At 47.8% G+C, this 27345-nt stretch overlaps 8 protein-coding genes and 10 non-coding genes across 18 annotated transcripts, besides 29 other annotated features; all 18 read left to right on the forward strand.

Annotated features, from left to right (window-relative positions):
- Positions 1 to 6597: a sequence feature (heterozygous, Esmeraldo-like haplotype).
- Positions 5 to 29: a sequence feature (AT_rich).
- Positions 236 to 257: a sequence feature (AT_rich).
- Positions 273 to 303: a microsatellite.
- Positions 349 to 378: a microsatellite.
- Positions 461 to 544: a sequence feature (A-rich).
- Positions 856 to 880: a microsatellite.
- Positions 1102 to 1145: a microsatellite.
- Positions 1334 to 1394: a sequence feature (A-rich).
- Positions 1836 to 1876: a sequence feature (AT_rich).
- Positions 1950 to 1973: a microsatellite.
- Positions 2160 to 2189: a microsatellite.
- Positions 2258 to 2282: a microsatellite.
- Positions 3275 to 3303: a microsatellite.
- Positions 3367 to 5553, forward strand: Tc00.1047053506357.10 (hypothetical protein, conserved; the record flags this gene model as incomplete). Its single annotated transcript, XM_814168.1, has 1 exon — positions 3367 to 5553. One exon carries the CDS (start codon positions 3367 to 3369, stop codon positions 5551 to 5553), a length of 2187 nt encoding a protein of 728 aa, XP_819261.1.
- Positions 5557 to 5579: a microsatellite.
- Positions 5594 to 5616: a sequence feature (AT_rich).
- Tc00.1047053506357.11 lies at positions 6124 to 6215 on the forward strand. The gene has a single exon (XR_008255340.1). It is a non-coding gene; the product is annotated as a C/D small nucleolar RNA (snoRNA), TB10C4C4 (small nucleolar RNA).
- Tc00.1047053506357.12 lies at positions 6248 to 6313 on the forward strand. The gene has a single exon (XR_008255341.1). It is a non-coding gene; the product is annotated as an H/ACA snoRNA, TC10C4H4 (small nucleolar RNA).
- Positions 6479 to 6554, forward strand: Tc00.1047053506357.13. Its single transcript, XR_008255342.1, has one exon. It is a non-coding gene; the product is annotated as a C/D small nucleolar RNA (snoRNA), TB10C4C3 (small nucleolar RNA).
- Positions 6598 to 7241: a sequence feature (haploid, Esmeraldo-like haplotype).
- On the forward strand, positions 6661 to 6732 carry Tc00.1047053506357.14. The gene has a single exon (XR_008255343.1). It is a non-coding gene; the product is annotated as an H/ACA snoRNA, TC10C4H2 (small nucleolar RNA).
- Positions 6770 to 6847, forward strand: Tc00.1047053506357.15. Its single transcript, XR_008255344.1, has one exon. It is a non-coding gene; the product is annotated as a C/D small nucleolar RNA (snoRNA), TB10C4C2 (small nucleolar RNA).
- On the forward strand, positions 6901 to 6982 carry Tc00.1047053506357.16. Its single transcript, XR_008255345.1, has one exon. It is a non-coding gene; the product is annotated as an H/ACA snoRNA, TC10C4H1 (small nucleolar RNA).
- Positions 7242 to 7967: a sequence feature (areas merged during assembly that could not be assigned to a particular haplotype. This can correspond to areas where the two haplotypes were merged or to regions with more than two copies in the genome that were merged during assembly.).
- Tc00.1047053506357.17 lies at positions 7359 to 7450 on the forward strand. The gene has a single exon (XR_008255346.1). It is a non-coding gene; the product is annotated as a C/D small nucleolar RNA (snoRNA), TB10C4C4 (small nucleolar RNA).
- Tc00.1047053506357.18 lies at positions 7483 to 7548 on the forward strand. Its single transcript, XR_008255347.1, has one exon. It is a non-coding gene; the product is annotated as an H/ACA snoRNA, TC10C4H4 (small nucleolar RNA).
- Tc00.1047053506357.19 lies at positions 7714 to 7789 on the forward strand. The gene has a single exon (XR_008255348.1). It is a non-coding gene; the product is annotated as a C/D small nucleolar RNA (snoRNA), TB10C4C3 (small nucleolar RNA).
- Tc00.1047053506357.21 lies at positions 7896 to 7967 on the forward strand. The gene has a single exon (XR_008255349.1). It is a non-coding gene; the product is annotated as an H/ACA snoRNA, TC10C4H2 (small nucleolar RNA).
- Positions 7968 to 27345: part of a sequence feature (heterozygous, Esmeraldo-like haplotype) that runs on past the window's edge.
- Positions 8015 to 8127: a mobile genetic element.
- Positions 8400 to 10571, forward strand: Tc00.1047053506357.20 (hypothetical protein, conserved; the record flags this gene model as incomplete). The annotated part of the gene is made up of 1 exon (XM_814169.1): positions 8400 to 10571. The coding sequence occupies one exon, from the start codon at positions 8400 to 8402 to the stop codon at positions 10569 to 10571; it is 2172 nt and encodes a 723-aa protein (XP_819262.1).
- Positions 10589 to 10620: a microsatellite.
- Positions 10662 to 10682: a sequence feature (AT_rich).
- On the forward strand, positions 10770 to 11363 carry Tc00.1047053506357.29 (dynein light chain, putative; the record flags this gene model as incomplete). The annotated part of the gene is made up of 1 exon (XM_814185.1): positions 10770 to 11363. The coding sequence occupies one exon, from the start codon at positions 10770 to 10772 to the stop codon at positions 11361 to 11363; it is 594 nt and encodes a 197-aa protein (XP_819278.1).
- Tc00.1047053506357.40 (elongation factor TU, putative) lies at positions 11925 to 13334 on the forward strand (the record flags this gene model as incomplete). Its single annotated transcript, XM_814170.1, has 1 exon — positions 11925 to 13334. One exon carries the CDS (start codon positions 11925 to 11927, stop codon positions 13332 to 13334), a length of 1410 nt encoding a protein of 469 aa, XP_819263.1.
- Positions 13480 to 13555: a sequence feature (A-rich).
- Positions 14743 to 14771: a microsatellite.
- Positions 15255 to 15324: a sequence feature (T-rich).
- Tc00.1047053506357.50 (alcohol dehydrogenase, putative) lies at positions 15478 to 16656 on the forward strand (the record flags this gene model as incomplete). Its single annotated transcript, XM_814171.1, has 1 exon — positions 15478 to 16656. The coding sequence occupies one exon, from the start codon at positions 15478 to 15480 to the stop codon at positions 16654 to 16656; it is 1179 nt and encodes a 392-aa protein (XP_819264.1).
- Positions 16757 to 16810: a sequence feature (T-rich).
- Positions 17090 to 17143: a sequence feature (T-rich).
- On the forward strand, positions 17284 to 20886 carry Tc00.1047053506357.60 (hypothetical protein, conserved; the record flags this gene model as incomplete). Its single annotated transcript, XM_814172.1, has 1 exon — positions 17284 to 20886. One exon carries the CDS (start codon positions 17284 to 17286, stop codon positions 20884 to 20886), a length of 3603 nt encoding a protein of 1200 aa, XP_819265.1.
- Positions 21478 to 21506: a microsatellite.
- On the forward strand, positions 21595 to 21873 carry Tc00.1047053506357.69 (hypothetical protein, conserved; the record flags this gene model as incomplete). Its single annotated transcript, XM_814186.1, has 1 exon — positions 21595 to 21873. The coding sequence occupies one exon, from the start codon at positions 21595 to 21597 to the stop codon at positions 21871 to 21873; it is 279 nt and encodes a 92-aa protein (XP_819279.1).
- Tc00.1047053506357.80 (hypothetical protein, conserved) lies at positions 22153 to 26820 on the forward strand (the record flags this gene model as incomplete). Its single annotated transcript, XM_814173.1, has 1 exon — positions 22153 to 26820. The coding sequence occupies one exon, from the start codon at positions 22153 to 22155 to the stop codon at positions 26818 to 26820; it is 4668 nt and encodes a 1555-aa protein (XP_819266.1).
- Positions 26868 to 26901: a microsatellite.

Below are 27345 nucleotides of genomic sequence, written 5' to 3' on the forward strand. Positions count from 1 at the left end.
GTCGTATATATTTATATTTATATTTATTAGGCGTACTGTGAGCGTATGTGCATAAAAACGGAAAAAAAAAAAACCCTTTTTTTTTTTTTTTTCCTTTTCGGGTTATGTATCAATGCGTGAATGAATATATTTGCGAGTTATCAACATGAAATAAAGAGAGAAATGAAAGAAGAAAAAAAAAAGATGCGCTGCTTCGGAGCACGCACAAGAAAACGGAAATTTGAGTATTAAAAGCAAAAAAAAATAAAAAAAAAAATGAAATGAATTATTGTTTTCTTTTTTTCTTTCTTTCTTTGTTTGTTTGTTGTTGTTTTTCATGCGATTGCGATGTAGCGAATACACAAAACGTTCTTTTTTTTTTTTTTTTTTTTGTTTTTTGTGTGTATTTCTGTCTGTCTGTGCACTTGTCACGCTACTTTTTTTTTTTTTTTTTGTGTGTGTGTGGGAGGGGCGGTGGACCGAAGAGAAAAAGGCAGAAAAAAGAAGAAGAAAAGGGGAGAGAAGACACACGCAACAACAAATAAAAAATAAAAATAAAATAAAATTTGGATGTTGCCGCACTTGGGCCTGTTGCCACAACTCCTCCTCCCCCTCCCGTCACATCTACACGCAGGCGCAATGAGACGAGAAGAGAAAAAAGAAAAAAATGTCTAATTGACGGGAAAACGATTGTTTGGCTCTTTTATTTCATTTTATTTTATGCCTCTGTTTTGTGTTTGTTTTTTGGTGGGGACGGGGACGAAATTGCGGGTGGTTTGACGTTTTATTCCCGCAATTTTATACTTGTAGGGATTTTTTTTTTTATATATTCGAGAGGGAAAACAACAACAAAATACGCGTGTCTTTTCTGTTGCCTTTTTTTTTTTTTTTCTTTTTTTTTACTTCTCCCCATCGGGACATGCCGTCTTCTTTTGTTTGTTTCGTTGCGGTGGCGGGTGGCTCAGCAAACTCGACACCCCGGTTGATGTTTCATTTGGCTGCTCCAACAAAAGAACAAATCGGGGCACACACACACACACAGAGAGAGAGAGAGAGGCGAAGACACACCGGATATGTGTAGGTGAATAGGTCTGCCTACATACGTGGATGCATGGGGTATAGTTTTCTTCTTTTTTTTTTTTTTTTTTTTTTTTTTCCTGTTTTTTCGTATGTGCATTTGTGTGTGCTCATGTATTTCTTTAGATATCTAAACTTCCTCTCTGTAGAAATATGTGCGTGCATGTGTGGACAGAAATGTTAAAAAGAAGGGAGAGGGGGGGGGGGGGGGTTCAGAGGAAATACAACATGAGAAGCTGAGAAAAACGGGATGAAAACCCTTCACCATTACCGGCCGAGAGAAGAAAGGGGAAAAAAAGAAAAACAAAAAAAAAGGTCAAAAAAGAGGGGATGAGAGACACCAGTTGGGTGTTTTCCATCTGCGCCCTTCAGAGGCAGTTGGATCGATGGAGTTTATGCTGTTGAAACCCTCACAATTACAAAATATGTACACTGGAGCCTTTTTGTGAGCATTGAAAACCTGCACCGTGCAAGTTCCTTTATTTTATTCTGATGCTTATTTTACTAACGCCTTGTTTTCTCACATTTGTATTAGTTCTTATGTTTTTGCCAAAAAAGAAAAAAAACTATATATACATATATATACACACACTCAAACCTTATATTCCCTTGTTTTAATCTCTTTGGAAGGGGGAATTTTCACGATTGGCTTTTGTCTGATGTTTGTGAAGGATACTAACAAACATACTGGAAGGAAGCAAAGAGTTGGTGACAACACGTGATGGCGGTTGAGAGTTATTGCGGGCAAATAGGACATTGGTAAACGGGGCATTATGGCGTTTTATTATTATTATTATTTTTTTATTTATTATATATATTTGGTGACAGCGAGTTTGTGCGCCCCTCTCTTCTGTGTGCGCCAATTGCCGTGCAATTAATTATATGTGTGGTGCAGAGAAAGAGAGAGAGAGAGAGAGGTCTGCGGACAGGGGGTGGGAGTGTTGTTTTTGTTGTGGGTGAAAAAAGGGGGAGCGTAGAGAAATTGATGAGAGGCGAGAGAAAAAAGAAGAATAATATATATATAGTTTTTTACTTCTCGCTGTCCGCACGGGAGCATCATACCTACGTACCTAAATAAATATATATTGTTTCCGCCATTCTTTTTTTGTTTCTGTTTTTTTTTGTTTTGTTTTCAGCCTTTACTAAGCAACATGGACGTGTGTGTTGTCGACATTGTCTGCCTACACACAATGCACGGACATTTCTTTTTTTTTTTTTTTTTTTTTCGTTTGGTTTCAGTGTCTTTTGACGGGTATTATTTTCCCCTTCCACATCATGACGTTGCCTTTCTTTGCCTGTTGGGCCAGTTTGTAAAACGTTATATGTGCATGCATTTATTGTGGGTTGTTTTGTTCGCATGCGCGCACAAAACTTGCACTTTTCTTACGCCACCGTCGTGTGAAGAAATTTTTTCGCGGAGAAGTCCGACGCGAGGATTTGGGGGTGGGCGGGTGGGGGGCGAGACGAATGAAGAAAGACGCCGTGAGGCCACCGGGGAAAGGGGGAGCGTTCAGATGCGTTCTTTTCCCCTCCCCCGAGCTGGCGATAAAAAACGCTCCAGCGTCGTGTGATTGAGGTTTTATCGCATTTTGTTTTCTCTTTCTCGCGCAGCCCATTCCCCGCTCTCTCCTGCCCTTTTTTTTTCTTTCCGCCTCGGTAGGACGGATTGTGTCCCTTTCGTCTTCTCTTTGAATTGTGAATTCTTTTTTTTTTTTTTTGCTTTTTGTGTGCGTACGTGTGTGGTGTGTGTGTGTGGACGCATCACAAGTGTGGCAGCTAAACACACAAGCGAAGAGAAAAAAAAAATCCGACACGACCCGTGTTGCAGAGGACAGCGGCGAGTAGATGTCACGTGAGTCAAGCAAGTGCTGAATGAAGAAGATACACCTTTTTTTTTTTTTTTGGGTTGTGTGTGTGACTCCCTGTCTGGGCCGAAGTTTCGGTGGCATGCGTTCGTGTGGCTGTGACGGAACTGCGCGTCACGTGTGGGGACGGCAGGGGAGGAGGGGAAATTTTGGTTTGGTTTTTTTTTTTGTTTTGTTTTGTCTTCGTTAGCACAAAAAAATTTTTTTTGGAGGTTTTTTAGTGGAGCGGTGAATATTTACGCCCTGGGGCATTTTTTGTTTGTTTTTTTGCCTTTTAGGATCCCTCTTCCCTCTTTTTTTTTTCTTTCCCCCTCCAACTGTCGCGGGTGGTGGATGCTGCACCGCTTCCGCAATTTTTTTTTCTTTTCTTTTTTTTTCTTTTGCTCCACGTGGATGCCTCCTCCAGAGGACGGCGAAGGAAAAGGAGGCGCAGGAGACACTGTGGATGTCGTCCATATCGTCTCGTAGTTTGGGTGAGGCGTTGCGTCGCGCCTACCCTTCTTTTCCGCAGATTCTGCTTCCCCGCAACTCTCTGGTGGTACGGGGAAAGACCGACATCGCCGCCACGCATGCCGTGCCCCATGTGCACGGTGGTGCTGACAGCCATGAACGAAGACTGATGGCCAACCCGGTGTTTGTTCCACTTGTGCGCCGTCCGTGTTATGCCTGCCCTGGCGAGGCCAAGGACGCGTTGCTGGAATTTACACAGAGACATGGATACAAATCACCGTTGTTTGTGCCGTGCTGCCTGCCATTTGCACTCCATGCGGAGAACGACATTGAAGCAGTACCCTTTTCTGCTTCCGTCGATGGGAACTCGCAAGGCGGCAAGATAAAAACCGCGAGAAACAGCGTCACTGCTGTTGCGCCCACTCAGACACCGACTGCTAATATCCGAATTTTTCGGTGTGAGTCACGCGTGAATCTTACAGATTGCTTGAGGACGCGTCGTCTGCAGGAAGAGCTACGACGCACCGAAAATGAGTTTTGCCTTCTATGCAAGCAAGCGCGCGTGTCCGCTTCTTTTGCTGGTTTTGATACCAATCCAGTTGGAGTTGCATTCCATCCCGAAGTGGAAACCCAACAATCGCTACCGTCACATCACTTGCAACTTCGGTGGCGGAAGCACGGATGGTACTTTGAGGATGCTACACTGGCAGCAGAGCAGTCAAAGTGTGTTCCATTTCCGGTGGAGTCGGCGGGCTACTGGAGTGCGTGGGTAACGCCACACGTGGATCCTTTTGGTAACCCTTCGGTGCTGCGTCTGCAAGACATTCATCATTTCATTCTGGAAACTCAAGTGGCTTTAATTAACGCGGAGGCGGTATGTCATTATCTTGCGAACGACAACAAAATTTTCTTTTCATTGCGATCGTTGCCTGCTTCTGCCGACTACTGGGCATCCACCGGTGATCCCTTTTCCGCGACAGGCACTCCCGTGGCGACCCCACGCCTTATGGACACTGGCGAGGATGATCGAACTTGTTTTCCGCCACGGAGCACATGCTGGTTTGCGGTGGCCGAGCTACCCGAGCGTCGACTGCGCATTCGCCGCGGTGGAGAGGTGGTTCAGCTCTCCGTGTCTTACGATGGCTGTGGATTTTTTCTCCACGAGGCGCCGCGATGGTTCTTGATGTCACGTGAAGCCGTATTGCAAAGGTGCCCGCTCTCTTATGCGACGCTGCGGGGCATTTTCTCCTCGCCAGAATTTGGCAGTAAAGACGATGTGTTGGCTGCTTTAGAGGGATCCGGTTTGCTTCGCGATGAAGTTGTGTTTGTGCTGCAGGAGACATCGACGTGGGACATGTACCCGCGGCGCCGCGGTGTCCTGAACTTCCAACAAAGTTTTTCGAATGATGAAGAATTGCCTCGCTGCGATGACGACTCGTGCATGAATTCCTCGAAAGCGCTGATTTTTATCGACATCAACGAGGCTGTGCGACTCATGCGGGACTGGTCGCGGCAGCAGCAACAGCAGCGAAGCCCAGACGCCACAAACAAAAAACAGTCGAAGGAACGGGAACGTGTCATAAATTTTTTTGCTTCCGTTCCCTCTCCGCTCTCTGCGGCTGCCTTCATCACATCCTTCATTCACCATTGCGCCTGCACCGTGGAATTTGCGCCGACGTCTCCACCTTTAGACCCCGCATTGAAACACAGCGATTCAATGAAAGAATTGGCTTCTGGTGAGACGGTAACAATGACTCTGAATGACCGCGACGAACTTGAGAGACACTCTCCAGTTCATGAGCAGCCGCAAGCAACAACTCGCCGCAGGGAAATCACAAGAGACCCGAACAGTGACACCGACGACTATCATAACGCCGATGACGACTGTCCGAAAGTGGATCGCCACGTATACAAAGCAGGACACCGTCTGGATGAGGCGTGCACAAATCCCCAAGAAGTCCCACACTTGACGACTGCGCTCGCGAAACAAATCATTGCCGCGAGAGAAGAAAATAAACGGCGGGATTTTTTGTCTCTACCAACAAACGAGTCTTTTTTCACAGAATCCAAAAACAGCGACGAAGAAATGGCTGTTGTCTGGGATCTTGGCATAGTCTGGGCGTCATTTGCGTACACCATTCCGGCTGTAAATGCGTTTGACACGGAGATAATTAGTCAGTGACGCAAAAAAAAAAAAAAAAAAAAAAACACCAAGCGCAAACTATTATTTATTTTTTTAAAAAAAGTGTGGGACAATCATATTATTTCTTTTACAACATTTGCTTTTATTTGCAACCACTTATACAGACTACATACATGACCCACAGGGACACACATGTTTTAGAGGTGTTGTGTATAAAAACATATTCATATAATATACGGCAATTGTACAACTAATAAATGGGAGAATACACTGAAAACGACCAAAGGAAAATAGTATAATCATTCGTTCTTTTTTCTTTTTTCTTCTTGAATTTATAAGAAAGACCAAAGTAATTGGAAGCATACACAATAAATGAAAATGCGTCTCTTTCCGTGCAACACCTGCGTGTCGAGCCGGCTGTTTTCTTTTTTTCTATCTTTGTGCTTTTCTTTGAGCTGCCGTTGCAGGACGCCCCTCCAACCGCTTCGCACCGTGCTGCCCCGTGCACTGCGGAGTGATATATGGGGCGGAGATCCACACCGAGGCGTCTGCCCACTCCTCTTCTGCTTCCTCCTGTTTTGGGACAGCCGTGGCCAGCGAGTGCGTTTGCGAATGAAGACAAAAGTTGTAGTGCGCGACTGAGCTTTGCTTGGTGCTGAGCAAGAACGACAGACGCGGTCAATACTGCGTTCTGCTGACGCAACGCTGCGTGGCTTGCGGCTGCCGTGCGCGGGAGGAGATCCGTAGCCACGGTGCCTTGCCTACTTCGTGGCGCACTGTGGGTGGTGATTTTCCGAGAGTCGCCTTCACCGGCGTGTGAATCTTATTGCCGGCATGATGACATATTCAGAGACGGATCCCATAATCAGAGCACTGTGCGCTGACAAGAAAAGATGACAATCCGTATGCGTTGCTGACATCACCTGCTTCTACTCCACGCACGACGGACTGCATTGCTGGCCGCAATGATGAAAAACTTGTCTAACGACAGGCGGACCGACACATTGATGAGGACTCCTGAATGTGTACAAATGTTGAGCGACCCATTTCCACACACCCCTTTTTTTTTGTCTTCTTTCCCCCTCCCGTACGCCCGTGTGCACGCCCACAGTGTCCCACATGTTCCCCGCCTGTTTCTCGCACTCCACGTGACGCCTTTGTCTAACACCCCGCACCGCGAGCACTATTTCCCGGCGGGGTGATTTCAGAGGGCGGAGATTCTCACCGGAATGGTTATTACTGTCGTTGCTGCTTTGTGATGAAGGAACAGTTGTAGTGCGCACTGAATATCAATCATGATTGAGCAAGCAACTTTATGCTTCTGACTGAATTTTTTGAATGCGAGTAACCCGTCTGTATCTTCTCTTCTTCTCTGTCTTTCCATTCACAACCTTTTTGTGCGTGGGATCTCGAGCACGCGTCATGAGCTTGTGGCGCCCCCTGCGCGAGAAAGCGCATTGGAAGAAGAATTGGTGACGGCGATGAGGAAGATATGCCCTTCGACCATCCACAAGGGAGCTTAGCGTTGCATGGCCACATTTTTGCTTTTCTTGTCACTTTGCCTTGAATTGCGCTGGATGCGGTACGGGAAGTGTCGTGTAGGCTCCCACTTACCAGCGCCTGGTGGTGCGTCTCCGCCTGTGCGTCAATCATGCGGAGCGAGAGTTGGAGAAAGAGGAGTGCGACACCTGCGTGCCGAGCCGGCTGTTTCCTCTTTTTCCCTCTTTGCGGCGCTCCCTGCACTGCGGAGTGATATATGGGGCGGAGATCCACACCGAGGCGTCTGCCCACTCCTCTTCTGCTTCCTCCTGTTTTGGGACAGCCGTGGCCAGCGAGTGCGTTTGCGAATGAAGACAAAAGTTGTAGTGCGCGACTGAGCTTTGCTTGGTGCTGAGCAAGAACGACAGACGCGGTCAATACTGCGTTCTGCTGACGCAACGCTGCGTGGCTTGCGGCTGCCGTGCGCGGGAGGAGATCCGTAGCCACGGTGCCTTGCCTACTTCGTGGCGCACTGTGGGTGGTGATTTTCCGAGAGTCGCCTTCACCGGCGTGTGAATCTTATTGCCGGCATGATGACATATTCAGAGACGGATCCCATAATCAGAGCACTGTGCGCTGACAAGAAAAGATGACAATCCGTATGCGTTGCTGACATCACCTGCTTCTACTCCACGCACGACGGACTGCATTGCTGGCCGCAATGATGAAAAACTTGTCTAACGACAGGCGGACCGACACATTGATGAGGACTCCTGAATGTGTACAAATGTTGAGCGACCCATTTCCACACACCCCTTTTTTTTTGTCTTCTTTCCCCCTCCCGTACGCCCGTGTGCACGCCCACAGTGTCTCACATGTTCCCCGCCTGTTTCTCGCACTCCACGTGACGCCTTTGTCTAACACCCCGCACCGCGAGCACTATTTCCCGGCGGGGTGATTTCAGAGGGCGGAGATTCTCACCGGAATGGTTATTACTTCTTGTTGGCGATCTTTCTGCTGCTAATTTTTTTTTTTTTTTTGGCCATTTCACTCAGCCTTTTTTGATTCCCACCTCGCGACGGTTTATTCTGGCCGGAGATCCCCGATGTCTGCCATTTCCTAAGGAATAAATGTCTCCAATTTGAATAGACCGCAACGTGTCACGGCAGTGGCCTTCCGAATGTGTATAATTGGAGAATATATCGAGGACGTGGCGAGGCCACTGGCTCTCTATTGCTGTTCTTTTTTCCGTCCTATTTTGTTTATAGAGGCAAGTTTAGGATTGGGCCAGCAGCCCAGGCGGTTCTCTTTTTATTTTTATTGCTGTTGTTTGCTTTTATCCTTGTCTATTGTGTCACCGCAGAACATTGGTTGTGTAGGGGAAAGAAGTTTCTGTGGTTTTCGTAATGAAGACATCTTTGGGCTTCCAGCCCTCTGAGGAAGATGAAATTAAGTGTTTTCTTGCGGATATCCAGTATCGGCTTTCCTTACACTGCTGCCGCGTATTGGCTCAACTCACAGCACACACAGGTAAATCGTTTCTTACCCTGGCGAGGCGAGGACGCTCCCCAACACGCCTAGAGACGGGAGGCGAACGTGCGGAGGATATTGGAAAGCGTGATGAGTTCAGTATGCATGAAGAGGCCTACCGTTCTGTTCTTAGTGCCATTACGGCTTCATGTACACTTGGACATCGTTCCTGTCATGCTCTCTGGGGACCACGTGGTTGTGGTGAGCATCGCATCCTTCGACTCGTGGCAAAGGAATGTAGGCAGCGTGATGGGACACTTGTTCTTTATCTTGACGGTGATACTCTGAACGGCGACGAGGATGGCCTTTCCTCCATTGCGAATCAAATTCTTGCGTTTTTAAAGAGCCCACAATCGTCGCGATTACGAGCGGCTGATTGGTCTTTGCGTACTGGGACATTTGATTTTGGGTTACTCTTTGGATTTCCCAAATTGTTGCAGCGGGACGTCGCCGCGTCTGGGGAGCGGGAGAGCGACAATGACGATGCCAACACGACGACACGAAGGAGAACCACGGCGAACCGGCAAAACAAATCCGGGAAAGAGAATGATAAAAAGGCCACGAGAAAGCGTTTTCGCTCGCCATCGCCCATTGACTCCGGTAGTGAAGATGAAAGCATCGACGGCGATGAAAGTCTGCTTTTGGTTACGTCAACCATGGCATGTGCCACAGGAGGTGTTTCTAGTGCATTGCCAGCGTTGCAGCGATCTCTTCTTTTGATGAAAAGCTATGGCACGAATCTTGTTGTTTGCATTCGTCGGGTAGAACGATTTGGTATTTGGTGTGACCAACTTTTGTATGTGCTGTCTGGACTTATGCATGAAAGTGATGGCCGAGGAGGTGGAATGTCACTTGTCATGACTTCGTCCACACCCGATATTCGTCAACTGGAGAAGCGCCTCTCGAGCCGACTCACGTGTGAAACGCGTTGCATCCCATTGCTTCCGTGGACTGCTGACCGCGTGACTAGGGCGTGCCTCGTGGAGGTGAAGGAATCCCTGCAAAGCTTACTTGAAAGTCGTGCGGCGGCAAAGAAAAGGGAAAGTAAAAAGAAAAAAACTCTTTCTTCTGAGACTTCCTTGAGGAGTAGGGTGGAAACTTTGCTTTTTCCTCACACGGGGTGGCGCCTTGATGTCGTTAGCGCCGCACAGGAAGGATGGAAACAGCAGGGTAGTGAGACGTTGGGTACATTCACCGCCTCATCAAATGCTGAAGCGCAACTTTTGGTGGAAACAATGCTGGAGATGCTGACGGCGGCCAGAGCGGAACTAGACAGTGCCTTCAAGTTTCAAGACGAATCAGTGAACGACAGTTGTTTTGCGGGACGGATTACACAAGCCTCTGGGCACCTAAGGAGTTTGGGCGCTACAGCAGGACGGGTTATGGCGTCTGTCACTTCCGCCTTTGGCGATGTTTGTTCTGGCAATCTTGCCTTCCTTCATGAGACAAGTCGTAGAAACATCATCCTGTGGTTGACGGGTCGCTTGAAGAAGAGTGGGGGAAGCAAGAGTTTGCGGGGAGCCTTTACTACTGCTCCAGAAGCGGTGCGGGCGTTATGGCTATCGACTACTTCCAAGAAACCTTTTCGGAATGGAACTGGGGCGACTGCGGTGACGGCGGCATCGGCGTCATCTTTGTCTTTTCGTGGCCCTCAGCCTTTATTTGACGACCTGCTATCGGATTGCCGACTTGTGGACCTGGGGTATTGTTCCCGCGAAACTTTTCTTGTCTTGGTGTACGTGTACTTGCGGCACGAGGCGGGAGTGGCGCGGACTGTTGTTGACCTGCTGGAGGACGTTTCCTCTTCGATGGGGACCCAAGCAGCCGCTGCTCTTGACCGCGCAGCCTTTCGTGTTGCCATCGCTGATCTGCATCGTTGGCGGATTATTCGCGTCGCTGGGGGAGGCGACGTTGGCATAGTCTCATTGCGTGGTAGTTCTGCGAGGCTCCGGGAATTCCTGCAATCGGTTTTGCGTCGCGCGGACTACTGTGCTTCTGTGTTGGGGCTGGAGGCGAGGGAGATGACACGACTGCGTAGTCTTGTGTGAAACCAACGGCGTTTTGATTTTTTTTTCTGTTTTTTTTTTCTTTTTTTTTACTGTGTGTTTCTTCCCTTTGCGTTATCATCTCTGTGTCTGTTTATTTATTTATTTATTTTTGCTTGGTTGCCTACTTTCCCTTTTCTGATGAATGTGAAATGTCCTCCCGTTGCGCTTCCTTTGTGCACTTCTTAAGGGAGACCCTTCATGTCTGCAGAAACTCCGTCGGATACGACGTCAGCGCAAGATGTCGCAGTGGATCCCCCAATTCCCACGCAGAGCAAAGAGAAGGCGGAGACACGGCCTGAAATCAGTGCTGAAGAAGCAAAGCCTGCTGAACCAAAAAAAGTGAGTGTCACCTTGACGCCTGTGACGCACCCTGGTGTGGGGCTGCATGACGACCCGGACAGCGCTGATCCAGAGGAGGCGGAGAAGGCGTCGGATCACGATAACGCTATGGAAATCAGCGGCATCCCGCCGAATGATGTGAAGAACATCATATTGCAGGTTCTTAGTCCCTACTTTGATGATGAGGGCGGTGAGGATGATGCTCAGCGCTACGACCATATTAAAGCTCAAGGATGGATCCAGCTCATTTGCGATGGCATCATGGAGAAGCTGCTGGGAATGCGCCGTCCGTACAAGTATGTGGTACACTGCATGATTATGCGGAAATGTGGAGCTGGAATTCATGTGTGTTCCAGTTGCTACTATAACCAAGCTGACGGCTGGGTTAATCATGCACATGACCTCTCCGCACACATTTACGCGGTAGTGACTGTCTACTGGAGTGTCATATAGAAGGGGAGACGGAAGGAAGAAGAGATGGAAGGGGAAATGAGAAAATTGGCAGTGACAGGTCTGCCCAGATGCATACATACATATATGTGTGTATATATGCAGGAGAGAGTACCCAGTTTCTCTGATGTAAATGGCCAAAAGAGAGAAAGTCAATAGAAGCAGCAGAAAAGCAAAAAGGTCGATTTGACTTTTTCTCAGAGGGAATACAAAAGACAACAACAAGAAAAAAAAAAGTTGTGAGCGGCCACCGTTTTATTTATGGAGAGTGTGGTAGAATCTTTGAAATGCCATTTTGGTTGTTTTTCTCTTTTTTCTGTTTTGTTGCATTTTCTTTTCTATTTCTTCTTTATTTTTATATTGGTCTTAAAATTATTTATTTGGCCCAATTTTTTTATTTTTGATTCCAAAGAACTGCTTTTTGTATACGTGAACATTTTTTCACGTACACACACAGACACACATACCCCACGAAGGGACGATTCTGAGAGGTGAATCTCTCGCCAAAGAATTATTGTTAACAGAGCGTTGTAGGAAGAGGATTTACGCGGGCCTTTATTCTCAATGTTTCGTGCTGCCATTCGAGGTGCCCTTTTAGCCCCGAAGAAGGAGGTGTTTCAGCGTAACAAGCCACACCTGATCATCGGTACTATTGGACACGTTGATCATGGCAAGACAACACTTACGTCGGCCATCACGACGGTTCTGTCGAAGCATGGGAATACGAGGGCACTTGACTACTTCGCCATTGATAAATCTCCGGAAGAAAAAAATCGCAAGATTACGATCAATGCCACTCACGTGGAGTACGAATCAGAAAAGCGTCATTATGGGCACATTGATTGCCCAGGTCACATGGACTTTGTGAAGAACATGATTACAGGTGCTGCACAGATGGATGGCGGCATTCTTGTGGTGGCAGCTAACGACGGATGCATGCCGCAGACGCGTGAGCACCTGCTTATTTGTTCGCAGATTGGCCTTCCTGCTCTTGTATGCTTTATCAATAAGTGTGACATGATGCAAGGGCAGGAGGACATGATTGAGCTTGTGGAAATGGAGGTACGTGAACTTTTGGAGAAGTACAAGTTCCCTGCGGAGGAGACGCCATTTGTGCGGGGGTCTGCGGTGAAGGCATTGGAGGGTGATGCTGAAAATGAAGGAAAGATTTTGGAGCTTGTAAAAAAATGTGATGAATGGATTCCAGACCCACCGCGTGCCACCGACAAACCGTTCCTTATGGCCATTGAGCACGTTTTTGAGGTTGGAAAGGATAAGAAGGCCGTTGTTGTGAGCGGGCGTGTGGACCAGGGGCAGTTGAAGGTCGGCGCAGATGCAGAACTTTCTGGGTTCAGCGCAAAGAAGCTGACGGTGAAGGTTGCTAGCATCGAAATGTACCATAAAATTCTGGAGGATTGCATGCCTGGTGACTCTGTTGGCGCGAAGATCGTTGGCAGTGGTGAAACAGTGAATCTGTCGAAGGAAAATGTGGAACGCGGCATGGTACTCTCCGCACCAGGTGCAACGTCACTGTTCAACAAGGTCCGCGCGCAGGTGTACGTGTTGACAAAGGAAGAAGGCGGTCGTCACACAGCCTTTAGTCCTCACTATCGTCCGCAGCTTTTCTTCCACTGTGCTGATGTCACGGCGGATATTAACTTCCCAGAAAGCGAGAAGCTTGCAGGGGAACTGAACAAAAAGTATGGCCGTGACGCGGCGGAACAGAAGAAGAAGGAGGCAGAACTGAAAGAGTTTGAAAAGACGCTTGTCTGCATGCCTGGTGATAACCGCGAACTCCTGCTCACCCTTGCCTATCCAATGCCAATGGAAAAGGGACTCAAGTTCACCATCCGTGAGGGGAAGATCACAGTCGGCTGGGGGTCCGTGACAGAATGCCTCGCACTCGATCCGAAGGTGAGCATTGAGGGCATCAAGCACACGAAGGCGGTGACAGGAAAGGGAAAGAAGAAGTAATGTGTGGTGTAGTAGTAGTAGAGGACGAAGAGGATGCGGCGGCACCGGCTGGTGGTCATTAGTCATGTCTGTTGCGGCCGATAGCAGGTGTCTCCTGGGCCGCTGACGACGGCGACGATGACACGGGGAAGCCTTGCCTCCACAGAGAGAAAGAGAAAGAGAGGATCAAACAAATACTAAAGAAAAAAGGCAAGAAAAAAAAAAAAAAGAAAAGTAACGAAGGAACAGCCAGCAAGGGAAATACGTGGAGAAAAGAAATTTTGGCGAACACATGCGATAATGGGGCGAGAAGAACACCCACCCACTCCTAAATATTTATATTCATCCAGGCGGGAGGAAAGAAGCGAGGGGACACAAAGAGAAGGCCAGAGGAAAAAGAAAGGGAAAAACACACAAGGGCAGACAGAGGGAGAAGATAAAAGGAAAATTCTGACGGCGTCTCGTTTGCTGTCTTGAAGCAACACACCGTCGAATCGCTCTCTCCTACTTCACAGATTTTTGGGGGGATCGCAAGAGCACGGGGTAAAAAAGAAGGAAATTACGATGAATTAAGAAAAAAGATGATAGACTTAAAAGGAAAAAAAAAAAAAAAAAGTCTTGTTCCACGTATTCCATGATCGGTGTGAGCGGTGCAGGACGCCCCGCAGCAACAAACACACGGAAGTAATGAAAATGGTGAGAGAAGACACAACCAAAGGGGCTGCACGATGGCTGGCAGGAGGCGGGCATGAAAATTCAAAGGTCAACGCGTGTGATGCAAATTGTCGCTTTTTCTTTTGGACTTTTTGCGGGTTTGATTTTCACTGACCACTGCAACTGGAGCAGAGGGAGCCACGTATTGAGAGCAACGGCGGCAATCAGGCAATGAATCTTGCTGGCACCAACAGAAGGGAAAAGAAACAAAAAGCCCTTGTGTGGGGGGGGGAGGCTTTTATTTCTTTCTTTATATTCATACAGCCTCCATTTTTTTTTTGCTGCTTTTTTGCCGCATTGACTCTTTACTTTTTTTCCTTCTTGCACGCCACGGTGGAAATAAAAACAAGAAACAAAGACAGCATGCAGAACGACAACGACGACTACGGTGGTGGTCCGTTCCAGCAGCCTGTGAGGGGAGGAGGGAGGAGATGGATGAGGAAAGAGGGAAATAGAAGTGGGATAAGAGAGATTGAAGGCCCTTGCAGGGGTGGGAGGGAGGGGCGATGAAAATAAGTTGACGTTTCACAACGTATTCTAGAGGAATTCATATTTGAAGTGAAGCACCCCTCATTTCAAGAGCCGAAGGCAATTCTTTCTTGCATGGATGGACAGGTTTGCGTGCGGGTGTTTGTTCTCTTAGACGATCTCGACTGCTCGCACCATTTTTCTCTCTCACCCTTGAAGACTACTGCCAGTTGGTTTTCAATTACCCTTTTCTTTTTTTTTTTTTCTTCTTTTTTTCCCACTTGTAGATATGGCATGAAATGGGTTGATTTCATTTGATTCCAAGAAGTCATGAAACAGCCGGCGTGAATTATGTCCTGTGTGGTCATGGAGAAGCTTTCACCGTCCGTGACTGGTGTTACATGCAGAAGAGGCTTCTCTAGAGTTTAACTGAGCTTACCCGAGCAGCAGTTGAGGAGCTGTTTGTTTTATTTGGACGCTCATTTGCCAAATTTCATGTGCATTTTGCCGGAATTCTCTGGGGAATTGTGAAAGACTCGTACGGTTCTTTTTGCTTCCCTGTTACCACGCATGTGTTTTTTTTTTTTTTTTGGCGACGGCTGCTGCCTCATTTCTCCCAGTGGGTTCCCCGCTGGCTCGATTGTTTTTGCACCGGCTCCAGCTGCCCGCCTCCTGGCCCCGTATTGGGCGAACGTAAAATGAAACAACAACAATAAAATGAAGTTAAGAGCGAGGAGGCAAAAAACGCGTGAAACGCTGTTTTTTTTTTTTTTTTTTTTGTTTGTTTTTTTTTTTCCGTTGTTGTTGTTATTTTGTTTTTTTACTTTTTATGCCTGAATGGAAGAAAAATTTGGTCAACCAAAACTCATTGAACCACAGCAGACATCCGAAAACAAAACAAAACAAAAAAAGAAAGTTACAGTAACTAAAAAAAAATATATTCTTTTGCTTTAGGATTTTTATCCAAAGGAATCCGGCAATCATGTTTCGCTTCTCACGCCCAAGTGCTGCGGCCTCCACCTTTTTCATGCCAAAGGTCAGTTACCTTGGCGTTGGGGCGCTCGACAGTGCCACGAGCAAGATGACAAAGTTGGGCTTTAAGAAGCCCTTATTGGTGTGCGACACCGGCATCGAAAAGGCAGGCATTCTTGAAACCGTCATGGATGTGCTTAAGAAAAAGTGTCAAATGGACCCTGTCGTATTCAAGGATGTGCATCCGAACCCAACTGCCCACAACGTGGAGACTGGTCTGGAGTTGCTGAACAAGAATGCGTGCGATTCTATCATCGCTATTGGAGGTGGATCGCCGCAGGACTGTGCAAAGGGCATTGCACTTGTCAAGGCTAATGGGGGAACCATCTATGACTACGAGGGTCTGGACAAGGCAGAGAAGGACCAGTACCCGCTGGTCTGCATAAACACAACATCGGGCACAGCAAGCGAAATAACGCGCTTTGCGGTTATTACGGACGAGAAGCGACACGTCAAGATGGTGATTACGACAGATACTGTGACTCCACTCGTTGCCATAGACGACGCTCAACTGATGATGGGACAGCCGCCTTCTCTTACTGCTGCCACGGGTATGGATGCTCTCACACATGCAGTTGAAGCGTATGTGTCAGTGGGCGCAAGCGAAACCACAGATGCGTGCGCGCTATATGCCATGAGACTTATCAAACAGCACCTTTCTAATGCGGTGAAGGATGGCAAGAATCTTGTGGCACGAGAGGGTATGTGCTACGCGCAGCATCTTGCTGGAATGGCATTTAACAGTGCAGGTCTCGGTTACGTGCACGCAATGGCTCATCAGCTTGGTGGCTTCTACGACCTCCCCCATGGCGTCTGTAACGCCATCCTGCTGCCACACGTGGAAAATTACAACTCTTTCGTATGTGCGCGCCGTTTGGGTGATGTTGCCGTGCAATTGGGTGTCAGTACGACAGGCATGGACGATAAGAATGCCGCTGCTGCTGCAATTGATGCGATTCGTGCTTTATCAAAGGAAGTTCAAATCCCACCAGGATTTGAACAACTTGGTATGAAGGAGAAGGACATTCCCGCGCTGGCAGAATCAGCCTTGAAGGATGTTTGCGCCGCCACTAACCCGCGACAGGGCAGCAAGGAAGATGTGATGAAGATCTACCGTGAGTCAATGTAGACAGTGAAAAATAAAAGAAAAGCAAAAAACAATGAAAAGAGTTTGTATTTACGAGGGCAGGCATTTTTTAAAACGCTACTAAGCTAGCGCAACTTACCTATTTATTTCTTATTATTTTTTTTTTTTTTCGGGTTTTTATTATTTTTTTTTCTTTGGTGGGGAATCGGAGGGGAAGGGTTATCTCTCCTTATTCCTGTCGTTGTGGGCACTGACTGTGCACTGAGGGGAACGACCGGAGAAGGGGATGCGGGGATGGAAAGGGACGGGCAAAAACGCTTTTTTATTAGTACGAAATTGTTCTTTTAATCGTTTTTTTTTTTTTCTGGGTTAGGAAATGCCCCATGACGCCTGCAGGCAAGTATGCGGTCGTTTGCCACGCGGATAGATGTTTATGTCGGACCTGTCTTTGCTGTTATTATCATTATTATTGTGCTTTTTTTTTTTTTTTTTGTAAATCATTGCTTCTTCCTTTTTTTTTTTTTTTTTTGGAGGCCCCGGGAAAGCTGTGAGGGCCTGTGTGTATCGTCCTGGTTGCTTTCTCTTACACGCACACTCACACTCGCACCCACGCGCTGAATCAGTGTGACACGCATTTTATTTTTGTTGTTTCGTTGTTCCGCCAGATACATGAACACCCCAACCAATTTAGGCGACTTGGTGATCGCCACACCCTCTTCGTTGGCAGCACGGAAGTCGTGTGCAGCCGAGGTCGGCACCACAGCTACTTCACGCAGCCGCGCACTTGTTGTGCAGCACAAAAAGGAGACGGCAAAGGCTACAGTGAAGGAGGTGGACGTCTTGCATCGGGGTCTCAAGCGGCTGGAGACACGCATGCATGAGCTGGAGTCACGTGTCCAGTATGTTAACCCATGGGTGGTACAATACATGTGGGAGTTGCTATGCGAATTGCGAGACAGGATTGGTATGAATTATAGTCACCAGCGTGAAAAGGCGTGGATTACGGGGTTGCGCCGTCGCCGAGAAAATTCTCGTGGGGATCAACCGTTGACAGAGTCTGGGATGAAAACGCCGTTGAAACAGGGTCCTACTGAGGCGAGGACAGGAACAGCAGGATCAAGGGGTGAGACAGTTTTGACAACCCCAACGCATCGTTTTGAATACGGCAATGAAAGTGTTGAGGGCGAGCAGCAAGAAGACGATGAAAGTATCTTGGACACGTCAGTCTCAGATGAGAGTGATGATGGCCGTTTATCCTTTCGAGAGAATGGTGTGGTGACGACCGAGGCTTGTGCCCAAGGCGGAGCGGACTTTGTGCAGAGTTCTCCTAGCATCGACGACTCGAAGAGGTTGAAGGTGGGGAGAACTCCCAAAACCGATGGGCGAAGGCTTGCGCGTTACATGGCTACACTCGGGGCGCGTTGGGAGGTCTACCGCATTACCCAGGAGGAGAGTACCAGTAGGTTGGAAATTGCCCTCGAGGAGAGCACACAACGATCTCTTCTTATTTCTTCCCTGTCATGTAGTTTGGCGACGGTATTGCATCAAAGAGAAGTAGTTTTGGCTTCTTCTGCATCCCCAAACGGTGGGAACGTCCACGGCATGCACCAGAATGCAACGCAGCGCCAGGGTGGCATCGCAACGCAGAGAAGACGTGAGCGATTTGATGACTTGGACATGCCTTCCCCACCGCGTATCGAAATTCCTGTCGGACTGTCTCCCATTCAGCTGGCCCAGAGCCCCTCTGACTTTTTCTCACCAGAGAGGGGCAACGGCGGGCGCGGCGCTAATCAGGAACGAAGTCGGCGAGCGGAGCGGAGTGCCACTGAAGTTGTGGACGATGACTCGGACTTTTTCTCGCCCAACAACCGACGACAAAAAAGTAGGTGTGAGCACGAAATGACCGCGTTGGCCTGCTCGGTGTTGGAAGCCCCGGAGTTCATGGGGCGAGTAGTGAACGAGGTTTCGCGACAGTTGGCCGCGCAGATACAGCAGACCGATATGTCGGGTGAAAAGCATTTGTCATCCTCTCAGTCCTTGCCATCAGCGTTAGTCTTAACGGCACGTGAAGCCGTAAATGCCATTGCCGGAGCACACGACGAGGCTCTTTATCACCAATTAAGGGAGTATCTTGCACACGAACAAAGGCAGAGCACGACCAAAGAGGAAAGTCTTTGGCAGCGTGTAACAGAGTACGAGGAAATGTGGGAACGACGCACCGCCGCGGAGCGGCAAACAAAGGAAGAGGTGCTACAAGAACACCAAAGACTTCTTGCACTTGGAAGAGAGGATGCGGAGTCATGCAGCGAGATACGCAGGGAGCTGCTAAAGCTTTGCGGGGAGGTGGTACGTGCCGTGGAAGGTATGCCTGATACTTTTTCCGCGTCACGATTGAGTACGGAGTTGGATGACCGGCAAACCAATGGGACTGATGCTGTTCGCGACGAAAAGGTGTTTCTCCGGTTGGAAACGTTATCAGCCGCTGTCAGCAGTCTCTACTCGGACTTAGAATCGTTGCGAAAAAGGTCGAAAGGTGAATTGGCTCCACATTCCGAATGGTGCAAACAGACGGAGAGTCGTATCGCAACTCTTCAAGAGAGCATGATGGATGTGCAAGAGGCAGTCTCGATTATGGCCCGTAAGTCTCGTGCGGCGGAGGAACGCCTAGATGCATCCAAGGCAGAAAAGGAGGAGTTAATCAAATGGACAGAACGAATACAGGGCCTGGAGCAACAGGTGGAGGCGCTTCCTTCCATTTTCGCCACCGCAATGTCCCCGTCACTGCCGCCGCCCATTGAAACTACAGCGACAACAGGTATCGAAATGAACTTGATGTCCGTGGAGGACGCCATGATTTGCGTTCAGAGGAATATTCTTTCTCGTCGAGCAAAGTTGGAAACATCAACCGATCCGTATTTCAGAGCGCTGTCAGCGTTGTGCGCCACTTTACAACAGTTGAGTCATTTGTACAACGTCGGCACTGGCACTTTTGGTGTAAGTCTGCGTCTCATATTTGCGATGCCTCCCTTATCCGTTCCAAGCTCCTTGGCAAGTGCGTGCCAGGCGTACCTCCGTGAACACTCCGCAGCAGAGTTGAAGGAGGCCATGGAGGCTCTCAATGTCACTCAACAGGTCGCAAAGGTTCTGTATGACAGCTACTATTGGATACAATCCCATATCCTAGTGGTGGATGATAAAGCTATAGAAGCGTCTCTGCAAAATATGGAGGATAACACTCTCTTGGCTGAAGGCGGGAATTTCACAGAACGAGCTGAACCGTTGCCAAAGTTTGATGTCGTGAGTTCATTCCGCAAAGGGCAGCTGCGTTCTGCTACCACTGACGGCAAATGCAGGACGGAGGCCTTATCGCGATCAAAAGAGGCTTCTTTTCCTCAAGAACCGAAGATTGCCACTACTAATTTGACCGTGACGCAGAAAGAACCCTCTGAAAAGGCAATGCCTTTACCTTCATCGCAGAATAATAGTTGCCCTGAGTCGAAATCTGGTGAAGAGGATGAAAATCACCAACAGGAACGTCCGACGGGTGAATTGACGTCTCCTACTGCCTTGGAGTCACTGGCGATGGCATCCCCTTTGAAAACAATGGACGCTCATTGCGGTGTTATGCATCATTACCATCACCATTTCAACTGCAGCAGAGAAGAAGGGCATAATTTCGCACCACAGTTCCTTAGAGAAAAAGAAAAGGAAAGGACGTTTTCTCCGAAGCCCCACGCCTCTCAATGCTCCGAGACGCAGTGGGATGCACGTGAAACACGTTGGGGGAATGCGGCACAACAAATCGGGGCATTGTACCATGATGAGAGCAATTTTGCTGAGCAGACGACCCCATTGCCTGTTTCCTCTCTGAACCGCTCTCACATCGATGTTGAGAAAGGAATTGGGCGTATGGGGGAACGGATGGCTCAGAATGGATACACGTCTTTGGATTTACCACCAACCCCCTCTGTGGTGAATGAGTGTCTTACACTTCCCACTGCAGTCTCTTCTTTCGTTGATCCACAGCAAGCGACACACACCTCTGGACGTGGATCACTTCCTTTCAAGGATCTGCAACCCTTTTATACCGCCGTCACACGGCCACGGCCAAATTCACACTCTAATTTTGATAAAAATAATAGTGACGGTTCTGCACATGAGAGGGCTACTCGTTTTGTTTCTCGTTTGGTGGGCGATGAAAAAGATAAAGGGACACGACATTCGCTTCATCGCCACCAAAATCTGCATCTCAACCTCCAAAAAAAGTTCTGATTATGTTTTTGCGAGTGCCTTGAAGTCTCAGTTGAGCCAAATTCCGTATATATACTCTGGCGACAAGGCATCAAGAGGGAAAAAGTGCTTCGAACGCCGATGGACACGGTGACCAGGTTTGGATGGTTCCTGTTTAGTCCCTACTCCGCTGGTAGTGGAAGTGTGAGGTTTTATGTCAGGGGATCACTTTTTCATGATTACTCTTTCTCGTTCAGATTTTTTTCAGGTCTATTCCTTTTCGTGCCCATGTGAATCATTGGAGGCGACGAGGGGATAGCTTTGGGAACGAAGGAGAGAGAGGAAAAAAAAAAAAAAAACAAGCAAAAAAATAGTTCAGGGACTTTTTTGCATTACCCCCCTTTTTTTTGTGTGTGTGTTTTGCACAGGGAAGATGGTTATGACTGCTTTTGTACGGACTGGTCCTACACTACCATACCAGTGCCATCTCGAATTTCTTGACACTCCATTTTATTTTTTTATATTCATCCCTATACATATATGTCTATTTATACATAATGGGGAGTTAATTTAAATTATTATCTACCTTTTTCCCTTTTGTTTTGCTTTTAGGATTTTTGTTCGGCAGAGGCGTTTTTTTTTTTTTTTTTTTTTTTTTTTTTCAGGAAGCGGGTGGGGTCAACAGCGGTTTCTACCGACATTATCATCATCACTACAACGACTGTCGTCGCTTCTTTTTCGCAGGAAGTTATGTTTCACACGCCGGTTGGTGGTCGTTCCGCGGGTGCGTTCTACTGCCCCTCCTGCAACGTGTACTGCAGCGATAGTCGAACAGCGGCGTTGCATCGGTCGAGTCTGAAGCACAAGAAGAAGAGTGGTGAGCTCGAGATGGAGCGTCAGCTGTACAAAGAAGATGCGAGTGTGACCGTGGAGGATGTGATGGCGCTGGTGGAGCGCAAGCGGGTGGAGTTGGGAGTTGTGCCGTGGAGTCAGTTGCGTTTCACAGAAGAGGAGACGCATGCTGACTAATTGTTCTGTGGAAGTTGGTTGTGTGAGGAAGGTGGAATTCACACCTGGCGCCATGTCCATTTATTCTCTTTCCCTCTTTTAAAGGTTTTTGTGGACGAGGCCACACCCTGAGGCATTCTCACGTTGACATTTTTGTTGTTGTAGCTGCATTCCCTGCCTCTGTAAAACAACCCTCTTTCTTCTGGTTTTTTTCTTTCTCTCTCCTGTGGTTTTTTTTTAAAGGCGCATTTGAGTATTGCTCTGCCCGGCGGAGGAAGTACGAAAGATAAGGAAGCGAAAATGGGGGAGGGGCGTTGTGAGTTTTTTCCGCATTTAGAAACGGATTTGCCGTCGAGGAACGAGGCGTGCCAGAATGCAGTGGGTGTTCTCGAGCAAATTCTTTCCATCTCGGATCTTCACATGACGGCGCGGGCCACGCTGCACGAGACCCAGTGCTCTTCCGTGCCCACACTCTCTTCAATGACGGAAACTATTGCGCATAATAGTCAGCTGGTATGTGAGCACACCGCTGCACTGCTAAAAAAGTTAGTACCTGAACCCCGTGAGGTCAGTGAAGGCGAGGTGACCGGTGGAAGCCAGATTTCCTCGCCAAAAATAGCGGATTTTCCATCTTTTGTCCAAAAGTCTCGTCTTCTGCACGAACGAGTGCGGCGTGTGGCTGTCACCCTCGGTGGCCTCAAGCATTCTCGTCTGCTGGGTGAAGAATCTGCTGGACGGCGCATCATCACAGAGCGCGCCTCCTTGGCGATCAAGCAGCTGCTGGACGTGCTTCTGGCGGTGGAGGCAACAGTTGATGAAACGCCTTTGTCGTCCAGGGCTGGACAGGGCACCGCTCGTTCACGGTACTTCGTGCTTGACTCCCAACGGTCTTCTGAGCCTTTAGAGGCACCATCAACGGAGTCCTCCCATGCAGCAGGTGGCATGCTCTCCTCTGGTGAAATAAATAGAGACAATCCACCAAAGTCAATTTCTTTTGAAAACGGATCACAGGGGAAAAAAATTAATAGAAATTCTCCAAGATATTTAACGACAACTCGCTTGCGCCCCACGGCAGAAAAGAAGGAGGAACGCGAGGTAAGTAAAACACGCACCAGTTGTTGTGAAGGGAAGCATTTGCCATTTCTTCAAGAAGAGAGGAAGGAATCAAGCAGCAATTCTTTCTATTCTTGTTTTTCCGCTAGTGTTTCGTCTGGAAATGCCGACACGATGGGACAGTCTTCTTCACAGCGACCGTACGACAAGAAGGTTGCGTCACCAACTTCTCCGAAGTTTAGGGAAATAAATTGCGGAAATGCCGATTCCTTGGAAACCATAGCATCAACCCATTGCATCCCGCTGGAAGAGCTGTGGAGCATCAATACACAATTAATTGCATTTAAAAACAAACTCTTACCTCCAAACACAACCGTGCGTGTGCCAATTCGAAACGAGGATCTCAGTACAGCAGTACCAACTCGTGTGAATGTACACAGAAGAATATTTCGGGGAAAACTTTGGCGAGAGCTTTTGCGTAATGAGGACCCTACTTTCACCTCCAGGTGGAAGGAACTTTTCATTGAAGAAGTAGTACTGCTGTTTGGGATTCCGCACCGATGGGTGTCCGATGTTCAGTTGGCGAATGATACACAGACGACATTGACTGGTGGAGATCAAGCGGTGAAGTTTCGAGTGCGTCTTCCTTTATCACTTGAGGCGAATGAAGTCAACACGAGGATACAAAATCACGAATTTATCAGCATGCTTCTTCTTTACGAAGAATTACAGAAAAAGAAGGAAGAAGAGGAGATAAAAGAAGTTTCACAAAGTGACACAAACTCATTTCTGTCGGTAGCAAGCCGTGACAATCCTGAATCCATGTCTCCACCAGAATTTGCAAACACTGCTGTCCCAAATAGCGATGCAGGGAGTAGTGATAGCCGCAGTGGAAGTGGGTTTGATGATTGTCATAACTGTCTTAGTAACAAAATAAAAAATGACAAACTTTTGCTGGATGCATCCTCTGCGATCATTCAGAAAGAGACGCTGTCGAGGGATGCTTTGATTGTCCAGGAAAAATATACCCGCAAACTCGTTATGAAAAAGTCAACACAAAATCAACACATGCCGGGACACGAGCAGCAAGGCGGACAAAAGCAATTTGATGTGTCGTTGCCCACTTACCGTAACCACACGGGGCAGCAGGAACCACAGAGTGAGGCGAGTGATGCATTGGAGGAAGTTTCTTCTTTTCGTTTTCCCAACACGCATCTAGCGTGTGTCTTGCCACCGTTGCCTCCGCAGAGCTCTGCATTCCCATGCCACGAGCACGTGTCAACATCAACGGTGGATGAAGAAAGAACGGAGTTGTCTGCGTCATCGCCATCCCCGTCGCCCGTAAGGAATGACTGTGAGGTCAATGATGCGGATTACAAAGAGAAGAGTATTTTTGGTAACGGCAGTCTCTTAATGAATCCGCACTTGCCTGAGAGCTCAGAACGAGGGTTCGTCTTGGGTCCTCGAAAGGCTTGGGAACCGACCGTGCAGTGGTTCTACACCTCCCATAAAAAGGTCATTTCAGGAGAGAGATGGGATCTCGTCCTTGAAAAGGAAAGGGACGAGCTGCGCCGCACATTTATAGCGGAAGTGGCTGCATTGTTTGAACTTCCGGAGGAGAATGTCACGGCAGTGGAGTTTGTACTTGGTAGTCTTCACGTCACCTTTAATCTCATGCATGATCGTTACTTAAAAGCGGCGGAGATTGACGCACTTCTTACTGTTTTTGACTTTCCGCAGGTCCGTATTCTTTACCATCGTTGCGTTGAAGACGTCAACGCATTTCCCCCAGTCCCAAGTGATAAAATGAGTGGAAGTGGCTATGAGAGGCAGAATGTCAATGCAAATGATTTAAGAATGCAATTGCCCCCAGATAACAGTATCGCAGGCAAAAGCACGAGCTCCTTTCGTAATGAATGTGCGGACGAGAAATTAGTTCGACTAGCAAGTGAGGAAAGTTTGTTTTTTTGTGGACGACAGTTGTTTCCTGTGCGTTTGTCTATGAATTCTTTGCAGGAGAACGCAGCCACCCCCGACAATGAGCCTATTACATTTGCTCATTTGGCGCTTCTACATGATATATCAACAGATGCACTTGTGAGGGCGAACCCACACCTTGAAGCGTTTGGTGTCAACGATCCACTTCCTTCCTCGGCACATATTGTAATTCCGCGCCTTACACTAGATGATGATGCTTGTGGCTTTAAAGAGGGTTACGAGGAACACAATTCAAATAGCACAACACCAATTTTGGTAAACCAAACAACACCAGGTTTGGGCACTGCAAATGCTGATGAAAAAAGTTGCTCAAAATCGTCCATGAACCTCAAGGATTCCGCAATGGAGATGGATTCGAATGGCCAGGCGTTGCGGCAACGAAGCACGCATTTTCATTCAGACGGAAATTTGGATCCAATTTCAAGGAATTGCCCCGTCAACGTCTCTGTCGGGCCATTAGAAGCCTCGGATTCACCTGTAGTTTTGCCCGCTGCCTGTGCTAGTTATCAGAGCTCGGGTACGCTTATTGGCATGCGCGAGGAGAGTCCTACGGCGGTTGTCGTTTCAGGAAGTGATGGAGAAAAGAGGACTGTTGGGTTTGGTTTAGAAAGTACCCCATTTAAGCAGCCCACTCAGGAAGGCGCGGATGGGAACGGACACGCGCTAGCCACGGGGTCAGAGCCAAAGGGGGTTCACAAAAAATTGCACGATTTTGCGTCATTACATCAGGTTGTCAAACAGCATTTACTTGCACCACCCCAACGCTCCAGGCCTTTTATGCGTCATGTTTCAGACCTCCGCGTGAAGCCTTCTTTTTCCACAATAAGGGATGCCGCTGTTAGACGTGATCAGGCGGTATTACTGATGTTGCGTTCAACCGAGCAGTTTATTCTTCTTCGATTTTTTGCCAGGTGGCAATACATTGCACGAATACGTAAAGGCCATCGTGAGTCCCTGGCGTTGCGGAGAGTGCCGTTGGAGGGAAGCCCAACGAAGAGTCCGATTCAGGAGACGGAGTCTTTGAATTCTCGGTTTTGGGAAAAAACTTTAGGCGAGGCGTTGGCACCACAACATGTGGTGCCATCAAAAACAAGGCCGGTGCGTGGTCAAAATGCAGAGCTTATCGCGAAAACAATAGAGGCCATTGCACGGACTGAGAAAAGAGGTGTTTCATCGCGAAACGCCAACCAAAATATATCAGTTCAAAAAAAGTCTTTTTTTCCCGCACAGCAACATATGCAAGAAGTAAGTTCCGGCACTCATGCCATTTCCGTGTCTGCGCCCATGAAAACATTTGGAGGTGATCACAGTTCACAGTCAGGTTACGAATTCGCTCACACTGGTTCTCGAGAGTCTCCTCGTTCACCCAGTAGTTGCAGCAGTTCCCCGCGTCTTGCTTTTAGTGGTATGAGCAGCGACCACTCTGGTTATTCTGCCTCCGCTTTTGTTCATAGGCCAAATGTTGTGCCTGATTTAGGTGTATCTGAGCGACCTCCCTTAGGGCTTTGTGTTTCCTCCTTATTGACTGTCACTGAAGTGCATGGAGAGGCAGAGGCAGCTGGGATCCAGCGAGGTGATCAAATATGGGAAGTAGGAGGCCATAGCGTGCGAACGTTGAAAGATTTTCGAAAAGTCTTAGCATCTACAGACGGAACACATATTTGTGTGGGAATACGGAAGAAAAGCAGTGGTGCACTTACAAGGATCCGTCTTCGTCGAGGTTGGAGGGGCCCAATTGAGAGTGAAGGAAGTCCGTCAACGAACTCATCACCTTTGGAGCCCAGGATTATTTCCATGCTTGGCAAATCGAGGAGCGCCTTTTTGGCTTCTGCTATGAACCGGGCACACAGTGCGTTTGTACCGAAGAGCGTGCAACAGTCGTATTTGCCCTTGAATAACACTGAACACGGTTCCTAATTTGGGCATAGAACAGTGGAATCTGTGGATAAGGGAGTGACCATTAGAAAAAAAAAAAAAAAAAAAAAAGAAAAAAAAAAATGTGGCAACACACACAATCGCACACGATGGAAGTAGAGTTTTGTTGTAATTTTCTGGATTGTTCCTTATTTGTAATATTTCTTTGACTATTTACCCTCATTTATCCGGTCTCTGTGATCTGCTGTGATTGCGGTACCGAAGGAGTTGGATTTAGATATCTCATTGCCTGATCCATTTGGAATGAATGTGGGTAATTTTAGTTCTGTCTGCCGGTGGGGATGACGATCGAAAGACCCAAATGAAAGAGAAGCCAAAAGAGAAAAAAAAAGAAAAAAATAATGAACGGGATAATGTATCAAAGGCTTTCGACAGGAGGGACTTGGAAATAGTGGTTGTTTCTATAAACTTACAGTTCCTATTGGAAAGCACCACTTCCCCCCTGTATGGTACTGGTGAATGGGCCAAATTTTATCGATACTGCTGTGCAGCATTTGATTTGTAATG

The sequence above is a fragment of the Trypanosoma cruzi genome, genomic scaffold (genome assembly GCF_000209065.1).
Source record: "Trypanosoma cruzi strain CL Brener 1047053516469 genomic scaffold, whole genome shotgun sequence".
Taxonomy (NCBI): domain Eukaryota; phylum Euglenozoa; class Kinetoplastea; order Trypanosomatida; family Trypanosomatidae; genus Trypanosoma; species Trypanosoma cruzi.